At 39.0% G+C, this 20148-nt stretch overlaps 2 protein-coding genes and 1 long non-coding RNA gene across 5 annotated transcripts in view; all 3 read left to right on the top strand.

The window, feature by feature from the left end:
* The first annotated feature begins 10274 nt into the window (after positions 1–10274).
* LOC135729652 (uncharacterized) lies at positions 10275–11962 on the top strand. The gene is made up of 3 exons (XR_010525728.2): positions 10275–10900; positions 11407–11471; positions 11598–11962. It is a non-coding gene; the product is annotated as an uncharacterized lncRNA (long non-coding RNA).
* A 703-nt stretch (positions 11963–12665) lies between these two features.
* Positions 12666–15443, top strand: LOC141281591 (uncharacterized). Its single transcript, XM_073813481.1, has 3 exons — positions 12666–13014; positions 13218–15363; positions 15429–15443. Exons 2-3 carry the CDS (start codon positions 13393–13395, stop codon positions 15441–15443), a joined length of 1986 nt encoding a protein of 661 aa, XP_073669582.1. The 5' UTR covers positions 12666–13014; positions 13218–13392.
* Positions 15444–15509: 66 nt separating this feature from the next.
* The window catches only part of LOC135729598 (uncharacterized), a 548602-nt gene continuing 543963 nt past the window's right edge, over positions 15510–20148 (top strand). For all 3 annotated transcript variants that reach the window (XM_065247382.2, XM_065247389.2, XM_065247396.2), the window contains exon 1: positions 15510–19881. In XM_065247382.2, the coding sequence (XP_065103454.2) occupies positions 15556–19311 (3756 nt within the window). In that variant the 5' untranslated portion in view covers positions 15510–15555 and the 3' untranslated portion in view covers positions 19312–19881. The remainder of the gene's footprint in view (positions 19882–20148) is intronic.

Below are 20148 nucleotides of genomic sequence, written 5' to 3'. Positions count from 1 at the left end.
AGCAGTGAAGTTCATGTGAAGCAAGCATAAGGCCTTAAACTGTCTGTGGCAAATATTTTTAGCACCCAAAATAAATAGGGGTGCTGCTTTTAAAGGAAAACACCACAGTTTTTCAATATTTTACTATGTTCTTACCTCAACTTAGATAAATTAATACAGACCTATCTTTCATCAATGCATGCACTTAATATTTGTACAGCGCGTTGTGAATGTGTTAGCATTTAGCCTAGCCCCATTCATTCCTCGGCGCGCAGTAACAGTCTAAGATGGACGCAGCCTCCATAGGATGCAACCTTGCATTTGGGAAACACCCATAGAACGGTCAACTTACCCCATACTCTAACCTGAATGCAGGGATCATAAAACTTTATCTTTTACCTTAATTGTTAGATGGGTGTTGATACCAAACTTTTTTTCTCGTCTACCCAGGAATAAGTCATGGGTTCTGCTGCTGAGGTTGTCATAAAGCATGCTTTTTTCCATTTGTTGCATTTGGCAATATTATCAAAAGATTCTGAAAGAAATAAGATAATTTTCAAAGCATTAACATGAATATGAAAGTCATTAATGACCATCTTTTATTATTGTTTATTTACAGTGTCTTTTATTCTGCTTACCTGACTCATGCAGAATTCTGGCTTGATGTTTGGTCCACCTGTTAGCTGGCTCTGGTGCTTGGTAGTCTTCTCAAACCTCTGAATCAAGGCCACCATGAGAGGACCTGGAGACCATCATCGTAATGATGGACCTGAAGACCATCATTACGCTGCAGATCCAGTGGTCTTTACTATGAGGTAAATCTTTTTTAACTGCAGCATTGAGCGTTATGTGCACGGTTTATGCGCACTGAATGCCTTTTGCCCTCTCCTGCAACATGCGTTTTTTAAGGAGCGCTAAGAGCGGAAAAGCACCCGACGTCATTTGTGTCTTTCCTTTGTCCAATTGAATATGGGGAGAGGCGGGCCTTTCGTTGTAGGGACCGATGTTTACTGTTATTTGAAACAACCGTACTTCAGTCACTTACTGTCTCCTGTGTGTTTATGCACCTCTCACCTTCGTTCAAAGTCAATGCAAGCATCCTCTTTTTAAAGTTTCTGATTATATGACAGTTAACAGCAAAAGAGCGCTCACGCTTCAACATTTGATTGACAGGACAGCTGCCTCAGTGGTTGCCTAGCAATATAAAAAGCTGCACTGCTTTTTATAAAGTGACCAAATCAAGGTGCACCTTGCGTTTTCACATCTTTAAAAAGCATTTGGTGTGATTGGCCCCCAACAAGGGTTTTTTCTGCCGCTTTTTATTTTTTCAGCTTTTGCCTTGATATTGTATTTTACATTGGTAAATGCCTATGGACATAGGCTACTAGCGTTCTGCATGTGTAAATGCACATCGATGCGAACAACGACGCAAACGTGTAAATGAAAAGTGGCGCATAGCCTACTGTATAGAGGCATTGGGGTAGGTCTGACTAAATCAGCCTTAATGACAACTGCATCAGTCTTCAATGATGGTTTAACTTTTACACAAATAAACACTCACTTTGTCTATCCAGACCTCAAGGTTAGAGTTCAAACAGATTCAGGTAGTTGGTTTTGTTCATTTTCTAAGTGTTTTGTTGATATTTTAGTCCTGATTGATTATGACAGATTTGTTACAGCCTTATCTGTCAAAATGACAGCCAATAAGAAAGTTTAATTCAACCTCTGGTTGTAAAGCAGATTTTGAACCAGTCTTCTTAAATTGTGTCACTAGCCTACCACAATCCCTGTGCACCAGCTATGTAAAGTGTAGACCAAACTTCTGCCTCCACCTATGAGTCTCTTCCCACATGTAGTAAAGTAATTAATGCAGTCTTACAAATGAAAGTTTTTTTTTAGGGTACATTATTTTAATTACCAAATGATTTCTCGGATGAATTGGATAAAAATACATTATTTTATTTTTCATTTATGACAACTGGTTGTTGCTGCATGAATTATAAACCAATGCAGCTATTTTGGATACAAGATAATGCGCCTCTGGTCACACAAATCAAACACAAAGAGTTGTCATACACAGTGTGTACAGTCAGTCATTCAAATTGGATATACATAAAAATCAGATTTAAACTGTGTAAACATAGTCTAAGAGATCAATGAGGGGTCAATAGATCTAGTTCAATCAACACCCTCACCATGCTCTCCCAGCTTTTGGTGCTTAGACCTGTTTTTCTAATCAAACAATACAAGGACAGATGTTTGGGCGTTATTGCCTTCATGGCATGAAAGATTAAAATCTGCATTTAAACCCAAAGGGGATATGATCTTTAAATAAAATTACCTGTCATTTTATTGACTACAACCATAATACTGAACAACTTTAAAGGTCCCGTTTTTCCTGTGTTTTTGAAGCTTTGATTGTGTTTACAGTGCGCAATATAACATGTGTTTATGTTTCACATGCGGTATTTTTCACACAATCTACTTATCTATATAGTGCTTTCACTGTCCTAAAAACAGGCTGATGTCTTCTTTGTCCTATGAAGTCCCTCCTTCAGAAATACGTTACGAGTTCTGATTGTGTAGCTTGTTTAGTGCAGTGTTTTTTTCTCAACTCCAGTCCTTGGGACCCACTGCTCTGCACATTTTGGATGTCTCTCATATCTGACACACTCAGTTCAGTTCATGGAATCTATCCTAACGAGCTGATGATCTGAATCAGGTGTGTTAAATAAGGGAGACATGCACAATATGCAGAGCAGTGGGTCCCGAGGACTGGAGTTGAGAACCACTGTCCTAGGGGACCCACTGCCCTGCACATTTTGCATGTCTCCCTTATCTAACACACCTGATTCAGATGATCAGCTAATTAAGGGACAGATCCATGAACAAAACTGGGTGTGTCAGTTAAGGGAGACAAACCGAGAAGGCAGACATGCTGGCCAAGGAAGCTGTTACATCAGAACTGGTTGAAATAAATATCACGTTAAGGAGATCAGAAATTACAAGTATTATTAAGGACAAAATTAACAGAATATGGCAGGAGAGATGGGATAAGGAGGGAAAAGGTAGACACTTGTATAACATACACAAAGAGGTTACAACTAGTAAAATCAGTGGATTGGAAAGACAGGAGGAAACATGGTTTACAAGACTGAGGATGGGACACACAAGTTTAAATAGTGGATTACATATTATAGGAAAACATCAGACTGGAATATGCACAAACTGTGCTGTGGAGTAACATAAAATGTAAAACACATACTTCTAGAATGCACATAATACACCAGGGAAAGGGAAAACATGAAGAAAGCGGTAAATAAAGACTTAACAATGGAAAACTTATTGAGTGTAACCAGCACACAGTCCTCAGTTAGGGCGGTTATAGCTTTCCTTAAAGAAACCCAATTAGCAAGTAGAATTTAGTTTTCATCCATTTATTTTTTTATTTTTTTATTTTATTTAAATTATTATTATTCCATCCCAATGGGATCACACCTCAGTCCAGTAGATGGCGGTAATGCACATTGATTGCAAACTGCCAATAAAACTCATCGAAGAAGAAGAAGAAGGGAGACAAACAAAATATGCAGAGCTATGGGTCCCCTAGGACAAATTGAAAACCACTGGTTTAGGCCTAGTCCACACGGACACGGGTATTTTTATAACCGTGAGTTTTTTCACGCGGTTCGGCCGTTCGTCCACACGAAACCGCAGTATCAGGGCACTGAAACCGAGCTTATTTGAAAACCCCGGCCAGGGTGAGCTTTTTAAGAAACCCCGGTTACAGTGGTGTCGTGTAGAGAGTAAAACCGGGAGTTTTGCCTTGTGACGTCAGAGTGTGCGCCATTATCCACTGTGTTTGACGTCAAGATTGTGCGCCGCTGACTGCTTTGTTGATGATTCTGTGCAATGGCGGACGTATCTTGCTAATAATAACTGTGCTAACAGGGCTTCTAACATGTATACAGATAGATGCTCAGTTATCTCACTATATTGCGGAACACGATTTGGGTTATATCCCCGCCTGCTGGTGTGGCATGCTCTTGACAGCGCTTGATAGCGTGCTTTTGCTTTTTCGTGTGGATGGATATTTAATTTAAACCGAGCATGTGTGGACGGGATTTTTTTTAGGGAAAACTCCGGTTATAAATATACCCATGTCCGTGTGGACTAAGCCTTAGTGTGTTGTGATTTGACAGCAGCTTAGCTTAGCCAGGGCGGAGTTTAGTCAAACACACTTGCTTTGACGTCATTCAACCGAGAAGTAAAGGGCTGTAGTCCAAACCGGCCGTTCGCTGTATTGAAAGGGGAATTCTTTTAAAGATAATACATCGCCTGGCTGGCAGTGAACTTTGAGCTTTATCATTTACAGGTATTATTTATGTTATTACAGCAACATTACACACTACCTAAAGTTTGAAATATGGGATCAGGAAAAACGTGACCTTTAATGTTTAAGTATTGAGAAAAAAATGAATTCTTACTGTGGTGGAGATAGTGAAAACTCTTACAAAGAGTCATTTTGGGTGTTTTATTTAAAGACCATGTCCCCGTTTAGTCTGACTACGTCAGACTTCGTTCTTCCGCTCAAGCAAAGTAGCAGAGAATGGTATTACCAGGCTAGTCCTTTGGGTTTAAATGAAGATTTTGATCTTTCATGTTTTTAATATTTTGGTTTTTCTTTGGGTGCAATTTATATAAATGAAATACTCTGATGTGATGATGTTCTCATTGTGTTCTTTTGTTACAGATAGAACTGAACTGGAGTCTGTGAACTAATGCTGTGTTCGAGACAACTTGGATGTTGGATATTATTGACCTCAAACCCGTAAGAAGTCTGGAACAGCAAACAAAGTTAAGTATCTGACCTCTCAACTTGGGACAGATCCATCAACACCGACCTCAACGAGATGCGTCATTTGACATTGCAGACAAGGTGGTGGCTAGCCCTTCACAGCCTTACATGAACCACAAACAAACTTTAAACTACTTTTACAGCACATAATATTTATGAACATGAATGTTAAATTATCCAGTAACCGTTTTCTGCCATAATTGGCACAAGAGCACAAGCTTCTCCTGGCGTCTCATTATGTGGTAAACACGCAAATGTGATACGTGATTGACTGGAATGCATTGAGGTCGGAGGTAGGATATTTAATGACATAACATCAGAAATCCGAGTTGTCTGTAACACTGCACAATATTTCACCTAATTGTCACCACCTGATTATCCTCCCATGTTTTTAACACAACCATTGATTGGTCACACGGATGAAGGCGGCAAGCAGAGACATTTGTCCTTTGTATCTCTCAAAAAAAAAGGAAAAAAAGAAATCTATATTTAATGTTAAAAAACACTTAACAGTAGACTGTGTTAGATAACGGTGCTCTTGGAAGTCAGTTTAAGTGAACAAATGTTAATGTTAATGAAAAGTTCATTTTTGTCACAGTTGCAAACTAACAACCACACAGAATATGAAGAATAGCCAGAACTGTGGTATTAAGCTAGCCCTAAAATGTTGTGAGAATCTTGATGTATTGGACACAGGTGTGTAGTATCTGTTATATATTGACGGTTGACAGGTTTGTTTGCATGTAATTGCCTTATTATTAATTTGGGGTTGATAGTCCAATTTTGATTTGAGAGAAATATTTTTTTCTTTTTCTTTTTAGATCCTTTCTCTTTTTTTATGCAGGTCTTAAGGATGAACCACCCTGATCTACTAAGATGCACAGATTCAACTCTGGCCCAGCATCATCCCCACACCTCATCTGCCATCAATGTCTGTCAATTGCAAATGCTATTTATTTCAGTTATATTACAACTTAATACTAATTTTAATTGAGACTAGTATTGTGTAAAGCTGGGTTTCCAAACTTTTCATTTTAAAACCTATTAGACAAGTGTAATCTATTCTAGACCCACTAAAATATTTTTAAATATACATTTTTTTTTAATGGGGTAAAACACATTTGTTCTCTTTCAGTGGTGTCATTTTATTTTCATAATATTTCATAATGTAAAGAAGTGGTTCTTAAAGTTATTCCTCGAGGCCCACTGCTCTGCACATTTTGTATGTCTCTTTTATCTGACAGACTCAGTTCAGTTCATTGAGAGCTCTTCTAATGAGCTGATGATTTGAATCAGGTGTGTTAAATAAGAGAGACATACAAAATGTGCAGGGCAGTGGGCCTCGAGGAATAACGTTGAGAACCACTGAAAAGTAAATATAAGTTTATTTGCAAAACCAAATATTTTATGGTATATTCTTTCAAAACCATTGTCATTGTTAACCCTCTGGGGTCTAAGGGGTTTTTAGGGCCCTGGGGAAGTTTTGACATGCACTGACATTTGTGCTTTTTTCAGTTGCTTAAAAACATATTAATGGCAAAAGTCTCATAACACTGTGTTCATCACAAACTGGGCTACAATATCATATAATCAACATGTATGTACATGTTTGTATTTTGGAGAGAAAAATGTTTATGCGTGTTTTTTTAAAAAGCAAAATTTTTAAGTCACTGATATAACTCCACAAAACTCATTCTAAACATGTTTTCCCAAGACTTTCCAAAACAGGACTAGTAGTCTAGAGTTTTTTCTTCAAAATGATGTGAAAATCATATGGCCTTCTTATTCACATAAAGCAAGATATTGATTTACAATTTCTAAGACACTTTTGCTTGGTAAAGGCTATATGCGTGGACACACCCGTCGCTATGGGCGGGCCACAGGGGGCCAGGCCCGCCCTCAACGACCCTTGTGCCCCCCCTCCCAGTATTTAAAAAATACTGTAATTTTATATTATCATATTTGCTAATTTTGTGTTGCATTAATGTTGTATGCTTTATCATTAAAACATCAAAACATAAAAATATAAAAAAAACAATGGTGTGATTTTGTTTAATTGATGGGAATCTAGCTACACTGCAACAGCCTATCACGAGGCTACGTTCGTGACGTAGCCTACGTCAGTATAGACCAATTTCGTGTTTGCAAACAGAGATGACGTTTTTTGTGGGCGGAGCCAAACTGGTTGCAGAAAGTGACTGCTCCGCAGTAGGGTTGTGAAGTGTTTTAGCATTAAACCGTGATTTTTATGGATCCGGTGTTCTGTCGAAGTCTGATTCCTATATGTTTCCCTTTAATACATGTTTCTTATAGCGTTTTAATCACGTTACGTTTATTTTTTTAGATAGATAAAAAGTTTAAATGGCTTGGCTACTGATATGCATGTATGTAATGTATATGTATTGTTCTTTTTTGCTAAATCAAATATTTTTACAGTCTGAATCGCTAAAGTACATGTAAAAGCAATACTATCATGTATTATATATAATAGCGTTTATTAAATATTTCATAATTTTCATGTTTTCTATTATTTCTTCCTTAATAAATTATAATTGTAACGTGATAAAAACGCTATAAGAAACACATGGAGGGAACAGACTTCGACAGAACACCGGACATCTTCTCTACTTATTTTCTATTCTAATTATTAAAAGATTTCCAGATGATTTCCTTGCTCCATTCTGTCCGTTTAAGGGCTTATTGTAATCATAAACACCTACGTTTATCTTCAAATGATGTCTTCGACGATGGTATTCTATAAAAATGAAAGCCATCTTTTTTGGCATTCTTATTCTGACACTTAACAGCACAACCGGACATTTTCCAGTGAGTTATCTTGCTCTTTTCACTCGTGTCTAATTCATTTCCACTGTTTTTCTGCAACCGCATTGCGCGCGCAGCTTGCAGTGACGTAACTGTGACGTCTACTCTAAATTGGTCTATAGCCGCTCAACAGTTACCGCACTTTTTTTTAAACTGGACGAGTTTTAAACTGGATGCTTAGCTATTGCTTCAAAATGGATATCCGCAAATGGTTTAAAAGCCCACCAACAGTCTCCGCTGCCAAAATTAAAACGACATCGATGCCTGATGTTGGAGAAGGAGACCCTGGACGACAGCCTGAGCCCGATGCCAGCTCCATGGAGCCCGACCCCGGGCCTTGCGGGTCAAGTGCAACCGCGACTGGGGCAGCATTTCGGCCACAACAACTGCCTGATGAAGCGCGTGTGAGTGACCTCGGCACGGACAAACCCAAACAGGTTGTGTTGAGCAAATTTCCAGTCAAAATGTTTGGTTCAAAAAAACGATCCTTTTCCTCTAGCTGGTATTTTAACAGGGACTGGCTTGAATACTCGGTGGAAAAGGACTCCGCATTTTGTTACGCCTGCAGGAAATTCAAATCTGTATCATCGGACGCAACGTTCTCTATTAAGGGATTTAACGATTGGAAACATGCGATTGAAACAGGCAAGGGTTTAAATAAGCATGCAGCCTCAAAAGAACATTTAGCCTGTGAAACAATGTGGAGAGATTCAGAAAAACGTAGAGAGACAGGAAAAGAGATTTCCAGTCTCTTAAATTCAGAGCAACTGGCTCGCAACAGATACTACATGTCAGCTGTAATTGATATGATAGAGTTTTTAGTGGTGAATCAGTTGTGTCCAGTTTTTTATTAAACTACCCACTATAGCTTTATAAACTTCCCACTGGAAGGGTTTCAGGACAAGCACGACGATACAACTCAAGCCATTTAGATTTTTTATTTCACATACACTCATGTGACAATCACTTATTGCTAGGAGCTAGGTTGTAAACCTAAAACAAAACACAAAACAAAAACCACAATAAACTAATGCAATTACACAATCATTAGATATTAACTTTTTAACCTTAATTATTAGTAATGCCAATTTACAGACACTCACCGGCAAGCGTACCAGTCCTGACTAAAACCAAAACGAAACTGAAACTAACGGTGCGCCTGCGCATTAACTAATTATGCAAATACAGGTACATAATTATCACACATACCTGTAACCTAGTAAAGTTATTTATTAAATATAACATAAATGTTCCTACATTCAAATTAGAATAGTAAAAATACTTATTTCTTAAAATGCACAAGAACATAAAATAACATCTTCCACTTATAATATACAGTAAAAATACAAACAGTAGTAACACCTGGTGGAAAGCTATACAAATTGCCATTACGTGGAGATAATGCTGGTTTTGCCAGTGTGCTGCTAGATGATGATAATAGCTCCATGGGGCTGTTTTTGTCTCTTTTTGAGTACACCATGCGCAAAGATCCCGAACTGAAAAAGATTACAAAAACAATACCACAGAATGCACGCTATACCAGCCCACAGATTCAAAACGAGATTATCGAAATGATGAGCAAACTCGTGACAGAGGAGATAGTGAGACAAATCGGTGACAGCTGGTATTCAATTAAAGTGGATGGCACACGGGATTCTTTAGGCCAAGAAAATATATCTGTAGGTGTGCGTTTTGTTGACGAAAACTACTGTGTGTGTGAGCGCCTCTTGGTAATGGCCACATCTGAGAAAGGTGATGCAGAGGCTCTGACAGGTGTCATCATTGATGAGCTCACCAGCGCCGGACTCAGCACAAACAAAATCCTGAGTCAGGTTTATGATGGCGCATCACTCATGTCTGGCAGGCATGGTGGTGTGCAGAAATTGCTCCAAAACAAGCTGGATCATAACATACCATATATTCACTGCTTTAATCACCAGCTTTATCTGGTTGTAATTCATGCCATGTCCAGTGAAGCAGCTGTCGAGGATTTTTTTGGAGTATGCAACATGCTGTACAACTTCATCAGGAAGCCAACCGTGGCGATTCTGTACAAACCCAGCAAGCAATAGCCGTCATTTCAACGTCTCGTTTCAGTATAGACCCGATATAGCCGGGCTGTGCCTAGCCCACTTCTAGCCCAATTAAACTTTAATTTGGTTACATGTGGTTTTTGACTAAATAATTTGTGAGATGGATGCTATTTTATCATGTAAGCAAAGTTAACAGCGATTACAAGGTATTTCTTTTCATTTCTTTAAAGTGTTTTATGCATCGTCTGTACGTAGTCATAATTTAGCTCATAAATAGACCGACTACGAATAAACCACATTTAGCCCAGAAATATCCATGAATTTAATAACATGTTGTTTTGACAAAATTATTTGTGAGATGTATGATATTTAATAATGTAAACAAAGTTCAAAGCAATTAAGGTATTTTGTTTCATTTCTTTAAAGTGTTTTATGCACCGTCTGTACTTAGCCACTATTTAGCTTACAAATAGACCGACTACGAATAACCCACGTTTAGCCCAGAAATAACCATTAATTTAATGACATGTTGTTTTGCCAAAATGATTTGTGAGATGTATGATATTTAATCATGTAAACAAAGTTCAAAGCGATTAAGGTATTTTGTTTCATTTCTTTAAAGTGTTTTATGCACCGTCTGTACTTAGCCACTATTTAGCTTACAAATAGACCGACTACGAATAACCCACGTTTAGCCCAGAAATAACCATTAATTTAATTACATGTGGTTTTTGCCAAAATAACTTGTGAGATGTATGGTATGTCATTGTAAGCAAAGTTAACAGCGATTACAAGGTTTGTTTAATTTCTTTAAAGTGTTTTATGCACCGTCGTACATAGCCACTATTTAGCAGACCGACTACGAACAAACCATGTTTAGCCCAAAATAACCTTGAATTTAATAAAATTTTGTTTTTGCCAAAATAACTTGCAAGAATTATGATATTTTATCAGGCATGCAAAGACACCAGTGAAATTAAGATGTTTGGTTTAATTTATCTTATCTGAATATCTGCTGTCACGCATAACATTCATTATTTGACCGTATTTCAAAGATAAACAAAATCCAGTTACAACTCCGAACCGCTAGATGGCAGCAGTACACAAACACGAGGCCAAATCTCACGAGAAAGATTTCCGCTGTTTGAAAAGCAACAACATCAGCGAGCAGCCACGAGGAAAGTATGTACCACACTCGTTTGGTCTTGTAAGTTTTTTTTTATTATTTTATTTTACATGTGTTTAAAATTGATTTACTTTATTTGTTGTTGGAATCGCGACATTCTTGCCGGTTACTTAACAGTGTAACGTAGTAAGTAACCCATGTTTTATAAAACCTAAACAGTACAACCTGCAATGTAATAAAATAGTGGAGGTAAATGAGTCTATGTAACATTACACTGAAGATCAACATGAGTGATTTGTAGGCTGCTTTTTAGTAACAGCAGTAACTTAGCTAAGTTACTGTGTTCCTTACAGTAATGTAGGCAGTTGTGCTTTACAATTATGCATGCAGAGATAGATTGTGGGGGAAAGCTATTCCTCCATATGGATTTAACTTACAGGCCTTCAGTCTGTTGGAAAAAAGAGTTTTATTGTGTTAGTGAGGGAAAACTTGCAGGTCAGTGGGCATTAACCTTTAAGGTTTGTAAACACTTGTACACTGAAGCATACAATACTGTACAATTACTGACATATGCATGTGCTATTCAGGTGTCAAAGCTGTGCGAAACTGGAGGGAGAAACTTGAGAGACCGTGCCGGAAGAATGCTGGACAGGTAAATTCTCTAAACATGCAATATTAATCAGACATTGTGGTGTCAACACAGTCTTTCATGTGGTCACAAAAAATCAGAAAATATTTCAGTCTGCAACTGTTAACGACATTGTCTTTTCTATTTTAGAGTTCACTAAAATTCATTAATTTCAAAGTTCAACATGAATGGTGGTGGTCCACTGCAGAAGCAAGCATTTGAAAAAACATCAGTTCTCAGTTATTAAAGGTAAGTGTGTTTGTATGTAGTTTTAGGCTGAATGGTGTTTCACAAAATAGTACTTTTAATATAACATTAGGTTATGTGAGGAGTAATTGACGACAGTCCGGTACTGCCTTAATATTTTCTAAATATTAAAAGCCCCAGATTAAATTACTCTTTGCCGATACAACAGTTTACTCATCCACACAATATTGTTTAGATGTTTTATTTTTAGACATTTGACAGGTTTTATGTCAATAAGATTGTATTGTGAATATTTTATGCTTGGCATCTTAAAGGGCAGGGTATTTGATTTTGAAAAATACTAACTTTAGCCTACACGAACCAACCAGAAGCACACTCCTATCTCATTAACCAGTAAGACTGACAAAGTGAATAACATTACCAAAATAACCAACATAAACAACTTTTTTTAATCCGAAATAAATACAGCACGTTTAGAAATTTGAAAAGATAAATATCATTACACTAATTCGTAAACAAACTACATAAGCAACAAGTTTCATTAAAATACAATCTGAATCCATCAAAATAGAATCACACTGCATACCTACCTTTCCAAAAGAAACACTGCAACGACCCTTTCAGACCTGTAGCTGTCTCCATCTTGCAGAAAAGCAGTGAACTTACCAATGTTAATTTGGGTTTTTGCTCTTTGCTCATCCAGATGTTTTTTTTTTGTTGTTGTTTCAAAATGTCTTTCGTTTTGTAGCTCCTGTGTCAATTCAGCAGGAAGGTTTATTTGATTCTCCCTATTTTTACAGAGTGTGAACAGGTTGTGAAGTGGCATGCAAAACACGTTCACAGAAGAGGGGCAAAAATTTTATGCGTCCAATTATGGGCCGGAATGAGATTCTGGCAGTATGATAACCGTAAGCAAAAATACCACGGTGTTGTGGTATTGCTGTAAATAACCCAGTTATTTAGTTTTTAGATTTTCTCTACATGCACTATACTGGGCATAAGTTTAAGTTTTCTAAATATTAGTTGTGTTTATTCTGGTTTAAAAAATGTTTTATTGTCATGCAAAGTTATTAAGCCTATAGAGACTTTTATTTTGAAATGGCGGATAGACAGATTGCCGCGAAGATCGAGCATGCGCGGAAATCGGTCACATGTGGAGATCGCTCGTGCACGGAGAGAAGGAGCAACACGGTCACGGAGTCAAAACGATTAAATATAAAGTTATAGCAGATAAAAAGTAATTTAGAGTAATTATAGTTGCCTGATTAATGTAGCACACAGTTTATTTTGGTTTATTTTTGGATATTTTTGTGTTTTTGGCCTTCTTTTATTTTAGTACCTGGTTGAAAGAGGCACAAAGGTCAGTCACGTGTATTTAAGCACTTTAACAGTTAATATAGTCTTTGTGCTTGCTTATAAGTATTTTCTTGTTATACAAGTAATTTTATATTGTCTATATTAGATGTTATCTTTAAAATGTGATAGTTTGCTGTTAAATATCATATTATTTACTTTAATTTTGTATATATCTTAATTATTTGTGAATGTTATTGTGTGTTTTAGCTCTTACGGTGTTGTGGACTCAAAAAAGGCAATGTGAAGTGAAATAAGGTGCATTTTAAGGAAATTAAAACTGGAAAAAAGAGTCAAACGCAAACATCAGTGCAAGAGTCAACTTTATTTCAACCGGGCTGCTACAGTAAGAGCTTTACTTCATTTATTCTATATGCTGATGTAAATGATGACTAGCCAAGGATCAGAGCCATGCATTCCAGTGAAGGAAATGGAAACAGTTGAAATGCAACCTTCTCAAAGTAAAGCTATAGATGATGAGCTAGAAGATCATTCAGAAGGAGAAGGAAATGAAATACGCCGTTCTGTTCGCAAACGTATTCCAACAGAAAAAATGCTTGCATATCAGATGGAGATGTCTCAAAAGACAGAAGGCAGGCTTATGCAAACATATGAGCAGTGGAAGGCTGAGGCTCGAAAGGCCAGAGAGCAGCTGAAAACAGACATCTCTGAGAGCGAATTAGCAATGCTTGTAGATACGATGGAAGGTGAAAGAGACAAAGTAATGAATGCATACATAAAGGTCCGCAGTGATGTCACTCCTTCCACAGATATAAGACGACGGATTGATGCTTGTGATGCGGTGACAAAGGACATTGTAAAGATGGCTTATGAGAGGATCTCAGGCGTTGATGGAGACTTTGACAGTGAAGCAGTAAAGGTGCGTCTTCGTGAACTGCTAGTTCGAGATTATGCTCGCTCTGTTTATGGCTCCACAGTGTCACGTATCAGTTCCAAACCAAGTCAGTCCTCATTGAACTCCGCGCTAAGAGCAAAACAAATTGAAGCAGCAGCAGAGCTTGCGGCTAAGGAAGCAGAATACGCTGCTATGATTGAGGAAAGGGAGCAAAGGAAAAGAATTCAACTTCTAGAAGAGAAGCAAAGGCAAGAACTTAATGCTGAAAAAAGTGAGTTGCAAACATTACAAGCAGTAAGGGAGGTAAGAGCAGCTAGAGCAAGACTAGAAGTTTATGATAGAGAAGAAACAATTCATTCTGGTAATCAGAACAGTGAGCTGCAGCAACATGTAAACATTACAGAGCCTGTACGCGCAACCTCAGCTAAACCAATTCTGAATGAGATAGCGTTATCACCACCAACTAATGCTGATGTGTCTTACCTAGCACAGGCCGTCCAAGATAGCATGATGTTGAACCGACTTCCTATGCCAGAGCCTACTATCTTCAGTGGTGACCCCATTCATTTTGTTGAGTGGAAAACTTCATTCCAATCACTCATTGACAAAAGGCACATCTCTCCAGCAGACAAATTGTATTACTTGAAAAGGTATGTCACTGGTCCTGCTCGTAAGACTTTAGAAGGCATCTTCTACAGAAACGATGAGGAAGCCTACCAAGATGCATGGAAAAGACTGCAAGATCGTTATGGACAGCCATTCATTATACAAAGAGCATTCAGAGAAAAACTTGCGAATTGGCCCAGGATACAAACCAAGGATGCTGAAGGGCTCAGAAATTTCTCAGATTTCTTAAATGCATGTACAGATGCTATGCCTCACGTAAACGGACTGGATATATTGAATGATTGTGAAGAGAACAGAAAACTCGTCTGCAAACTTCCAGATTGGGCGGCTGCCCGTTGGAATCGTCAAGCCACACAAACGTTGAGTGAGACTCAAAATTTCCCAACCTTTCATGACTTTGCGAGATTTGTCTCAGCAGAGGCTGAAATAGCCTGCAACCCTATTACTTCCTATTCTGCCCTTCATGCTTCTGAAGCCAACAAAGAGAGACCTAACCCTAAGCTTGTTAGGAATAAAGCTAATGTCTTCCATACAAAGATGGTCACACAGCATGAGAATCCAAGGTTGTCTAATAAAGTCATTAAACCCTGTCTGTTCTGTCAAAGTGAAGAGCATCGAATTCATGATTGTTCTAAATTCTCTGTTAGATCTCTTGAAGAGCGAAGGCAGTTCATTAAGGACAATAAGCTGTGCTATGGATGTCTGAAGCCCGGTCATGGTGCCAGAGAGTGTCGCTACAGACATACATGTAATACATGCAGAAGAAGACATCCTACATGCCTACACGATGACACCTTTGTTATGAGGTCGAAGTCTTCTCCTAATAATGCCTCAGAAAATGCACCTGAGAGAGTTGTAACAACGTCTTTGAGCGTAGGATCTGGTTGCACATCCAACATAACCTCAATGATTGTACCTGTGTGGTTGTCTTCACAAAGGGACCCAGTCTCTGAGAAACTTGTTTATGCTCTTCTAGACACACAAAGTGACTCAGTCTTCATTGAAGAGGCAGTAAGTCAAGGTCTACAGGTAAACTCATGCCCAGTTACTCTTAGGCTCACTACTATGATAGGAAAAGATTCATTAACATCAAGTGAAAGAGTGTCTGGTCTCAGAGTCAGAGGCTTTAATTCTACAATTGTTCTAGACCTTCCTCCTGCATACACAAAGCAATGTATCCCTGTGGATCGTGCACACATCCCTACCAATGAGACTGCCAGACACTGGAAACATCTCACTGCTCTCACAGATAAAATTCCCCCACTTCAAGATTGTGAGGTTGGACTCTTGATAGGATATAACTGTTCCAGAGCTCTAGCACCCAGAGAAGTGATCATTGGAGCAGACAACGAACCATATGCTGTTCGCACAGATCTTGGATGGAGCATTGTGGGTCCTTCGTTGAAGAATCATGATTCAGTAAATGGTGTCAACATATGTCACAGAGTATCTATCAAGGAAATGCCTTCTGTTACACCAGCAGATCTTATTAAATTACTAGAGTCAGATTTTAAAGACACTAATGAAAACACAAAGGCAGTGTCTCAAGAGGACATCATGTTCTTGAACAGACTAGAAGAAAATGTCAAAATGAACAAAGACAATCACTTGGAAATGCCCCTTCCTTTCAGACAGAGACCCTTTCTTCCAGATAACAAACCCCTTGCAGTGGTGAGACTTCAACATCTCAAGAGGAGATTCGAAAAGGACGAAGTGTATAAAGAACATTATGTGAAGTTCATGGAGGAGATAATAAAAAACGGAGATGCTGAAGGAGATCTTGATGAAGGAAAGGAAGGAGAAAAATGGTATATCCCGCATCACGGGGTGTATCACTCAAAGAAGCCTGGGAAAATTCGCATAGTCTTCGACTGTTCTGCGAGATACAAGGGAGCCAGCCTAAATGATCATCTGCTTACAGGCCCTGACCTGATGAATAGCCTGGTTGGAATTCTTTTACGGTTCAGACAGCATCCAGTTGCCTTGATGTGTGATGTCGAAAGAATGTTTCACCAGTTCCATGTCGACAAAGCAGATCGAGACTACTTACGATTCCTCTGGTGGAAAAATGGAGATGTCAACTTGCCACCTCAAACCTTTCGAATGAGAGTACATCTTTTTGGTGCCTCGTCGTCCCCAGGATGTGCCAACTTTGGACTGAAGCATCTTGCAAAAAAGGGTGAGCATTCACACTCCCTAGGCTCACAGTTCATTATGCGAGACTTTTACATGGATGATGGAGTTTCCAGTGTAGAAAATGCAGAGAAAGGAATTCAGTTGGCACAAGAAGCACGTCAACTTTGTAGTCTGGGAGGTTTGAGGCTGCATAAGTTTGTCTCTAACAACAAGAAAGTTTTAGAGAGCATACCATCTTCTGAATGCGCAACAGATGTCAGTACTGTTGACCTTTCCCTCGCTAACGAACCTTTGGAAAGAGCCTTAGGCATTTATTGGCATCTGGATGATGACAACTTCATATTCCATGCTAATTTTAAGGACCAACCAGCAACCCGAAGAGGTATACTTTCAACTGTGGCCTCCTTGTTCGATCCCTTAGGGTTTCTTTCGCCATTTGTACTGAAGGGAAAGGCTATTTTACAAGAAACATGCAGAAGTGGCATGGGCTGGGACGATCCCTTACCTGATGCGTTGAATCCAAAGTGGGAGCACTGGAAGACCGATCTCGCTAACTTAGTAAAGGTCAAGGTTCCACGTTGTGTTGTACCTGCTGGATTTGGAAAAATCATAAAGAAGGAGATTCATAATTTTTCGGACGCCAGTACAAATGGGTATGGCCAGTGCTCATACCTCCGAATCAAAAATGAACAAGGCGACGTCCATTGTAGTTTGCTCATGGCTAAATCTAGGGTTTCCCCACTAAAAGTCACAACAATTCCTCGGTTAGAGTTGACTGCAGCGGTTGTGTCAGTTGCAGTTAATGATGTGCTGAAAGAAGAAATGAATCTTACTGATGCAGATGTATATTTCTGGACTGACTCCCAAGTGGTATTGGGTTACATCAGTAACGAAGCTCGTCGCTTTCACACATTCGTTGCAAATCGAGTCCAGAGGATTCATCACAGTTCCGCTCCTCAACAGTGGCGGTATATTCCCTCGGATGAAAATCCAGCCGATTATGCATCACGAGGCCTAAGCATTAATGATCTAGTCACTTCCTGCTGGTTCACTGGACCCAACATCTTATGGCAAAGAAATATACCTCCTCCTGTGGATGTTAATCCTCATCTTCAAATTGGAGACCCAGAGGTCAAAAAGGCTACATCACTGAATACCCATACAGTAGGGGACACCTGTTTATCTGACAGACTCAAAAGATTATCTTCATGGTCTAAAGTCATCCAAGCAGTGGCACGCTTACTTCGTAGAGTGAGAAAGGACAAGTCAAGTGATCATAGTACAGTAGCGGAGCGTGAGGATGCTGAGCGCACTATTATCAAGGACTTGCAGAGACGGACATATCCAGAGGAGATGGCATTGTTGAATAAGGGCAAGACGCTACCTCGCAGCAACAGCCTATACTTACTTGATGCTTTTGTGGATCATGACGGATTGCTTAAGGTGGGAGGAAGACTCAGCAATGCTTCTGTTTCACACTCTGTCAAACATCCCGTGATTCTTCCAAAGGAACATTACCTAACAAAACTCTTAATTGCTGATTGTCATGAAAAAACTGGACATCAAGGTAAAGGCTTAACTATAAATGAGATCAGATCAAGAGGATTCTGGATTCCAGGAGTAAACAGGACTGTAGCCTCTTTTGTGCAACGCTGCATAAAATGTCGTAAACACCGCAGACCCACAGAACAGCAAAAAATGGCAGATTTGCCCTCAGAGCGCATAGATCCATCCCCTCCTTTCACTTACAGTGGAATGGACTGTTTCGGCCCGCTCTTCACAAAACAAGGATGTAGATCATGCAAGAGGTACGGACTTCTTTTCACCTGTTTCTGTTGCCGAGCTATCCACATTGAGATGCTGGATGATATGTCCACGGACTCCTTTATTAATAGTCTGCGATGTTTCATTGCCATCAGAGGAGCGGTTCGTCAGATAAAGTGTGACCAAGGAAGTAACTTTATTGGAGCCAAGAACGAGTTTGCAAAGGCTTTAAGTGAGATTGACAACAACCGTCTTGTGACATTCTTAGCAGAAAAGCAGTGTGACTTTATCTTCAACGCACCTCATGCAAGTCACACAGGAGGAGTTTGGGAGAGACAGATTAGGACAGTAAGGAGCGTTCTTCATTCCACCCTGTCCTTATCTTCTGGAAGATTGGATGATTCCTGTCTACGGACCTTCTTCTACGAAGCTATGGCAATTGTCAATAGTCGACCACTGACAGTAGACAATCTAAATGATCCTAAAAGTCCTGAACCCCTAACCCCAAACCATCTGCTCACTTTAAAAAGTGCCCAAGCTTTACCACCCCCTGGAAAATTTGTCAGAGAAGACGTGTATGCTCGCAAGAGATGGCGCCATGTCCAGTACTTAGCGGAACAGTTCTGGAGTCGTTGGAGAAAGGAGTACTTGTCTAACATCGCAATCAGACAATGCTGGCTAACCCCCAAGAGGAACATACAAGTTGGAGATATAGTGCTGGAGAAAGCAGAAGACTTGCCTAGAAATGAGTGGCGTATGGCAGAAGTCATTGAGACTGTGGTTGACAAGGATAATCTAGTGAGAAGAGTAAAAATACGTTTTGGAGACAGAAAGCTGGGAAAGGATGGTAAACGTCTGAGCAAACCATCAGTAGTCGAGCGCCCAGTGCAGAAGTTGGTCCTGCTGCTAGAGGCAGCTTAACAACGTCATGTATCCTTTAAGCTTAGCAGTTCATAATACATGATTATTTCTTTTGTTTTACTCTCATCTAGGCTAAGTAATAGTTAATTCATTTTAAAAATCATTCGTGATCTAAGTTTGAGATTATAGTCACTCGTGATTTTGGTGGGAGTGTAAATAACCCAGTTATTTAGTTTTTAGATTTTCTCTACATGCACTATACTGGGCATAAGTTTAAGTTTTCTAAATATTAGTTGTGTTTATTCTGGTTTAAAAAATGTTTTATTGTCATGCAAAGTTATTAAGCCTATAGAGACTTTTATTTTGAAATGGCGGATAGACAGATTGCCGCGAAGATCGAGCATGCGCGGAAATCGGTCACATGTGGAGATCGCTCGTGCACGGAGAGAAGGAGCAACACGGTCACGGAGTCAAAACAATTAAATATAAAGTTATAGCAGATAAAAAGTAATTTAGAGTAATTATAGTTGCCTGATTAATGTAGCACACAGTTTATTTTGGTTTATTTTTGGATATTTTTGTGTTTTTGGCCTTCTTTTATTTTAGTACCTGGTTGAAAGAGGCACAAAGGTCAGTCACGTGTATTTAAGCACTTTAACAGTTAATATAGTCTTTGTGCTTGCTTATAAGTATTTTCTTGTTATACAAGTAATTTTATATTGTCTATATTAGATGTTATCTTTAAAATGTGATAGTTTGCTGTTAAATATCATATTACCCAGACAGCACACGTACGTCTGCCCGACGTCGGCTCAAGAGCGTACGTCGGCCTCCTTATCTGAAACATCTAATAAGTATCGGCCAGGCATCGGCCAAATCTTCAGTCAAGTCAACGGT

The sequence above is a fragment of the Paramisgurnus dabryanus genome, chromosome 24 (genome assembly GCF_030506205.2).
Source record: "Paramisgurnus dabryanus chromosome 24, PD_genome_1.1, whole genome shotgun sequence".
In the NCBI taxonomy this organism is placed as follows: Eukaryota; Metazoa; Chordata; class Actinopteri; order Cypriniformes; family Cobitidae; genus Paramisgurnus; species Paramisgurnus dabryanus.
This window is presented reverse-complemented; position numbering and strand designations above follow the sequence as displayed.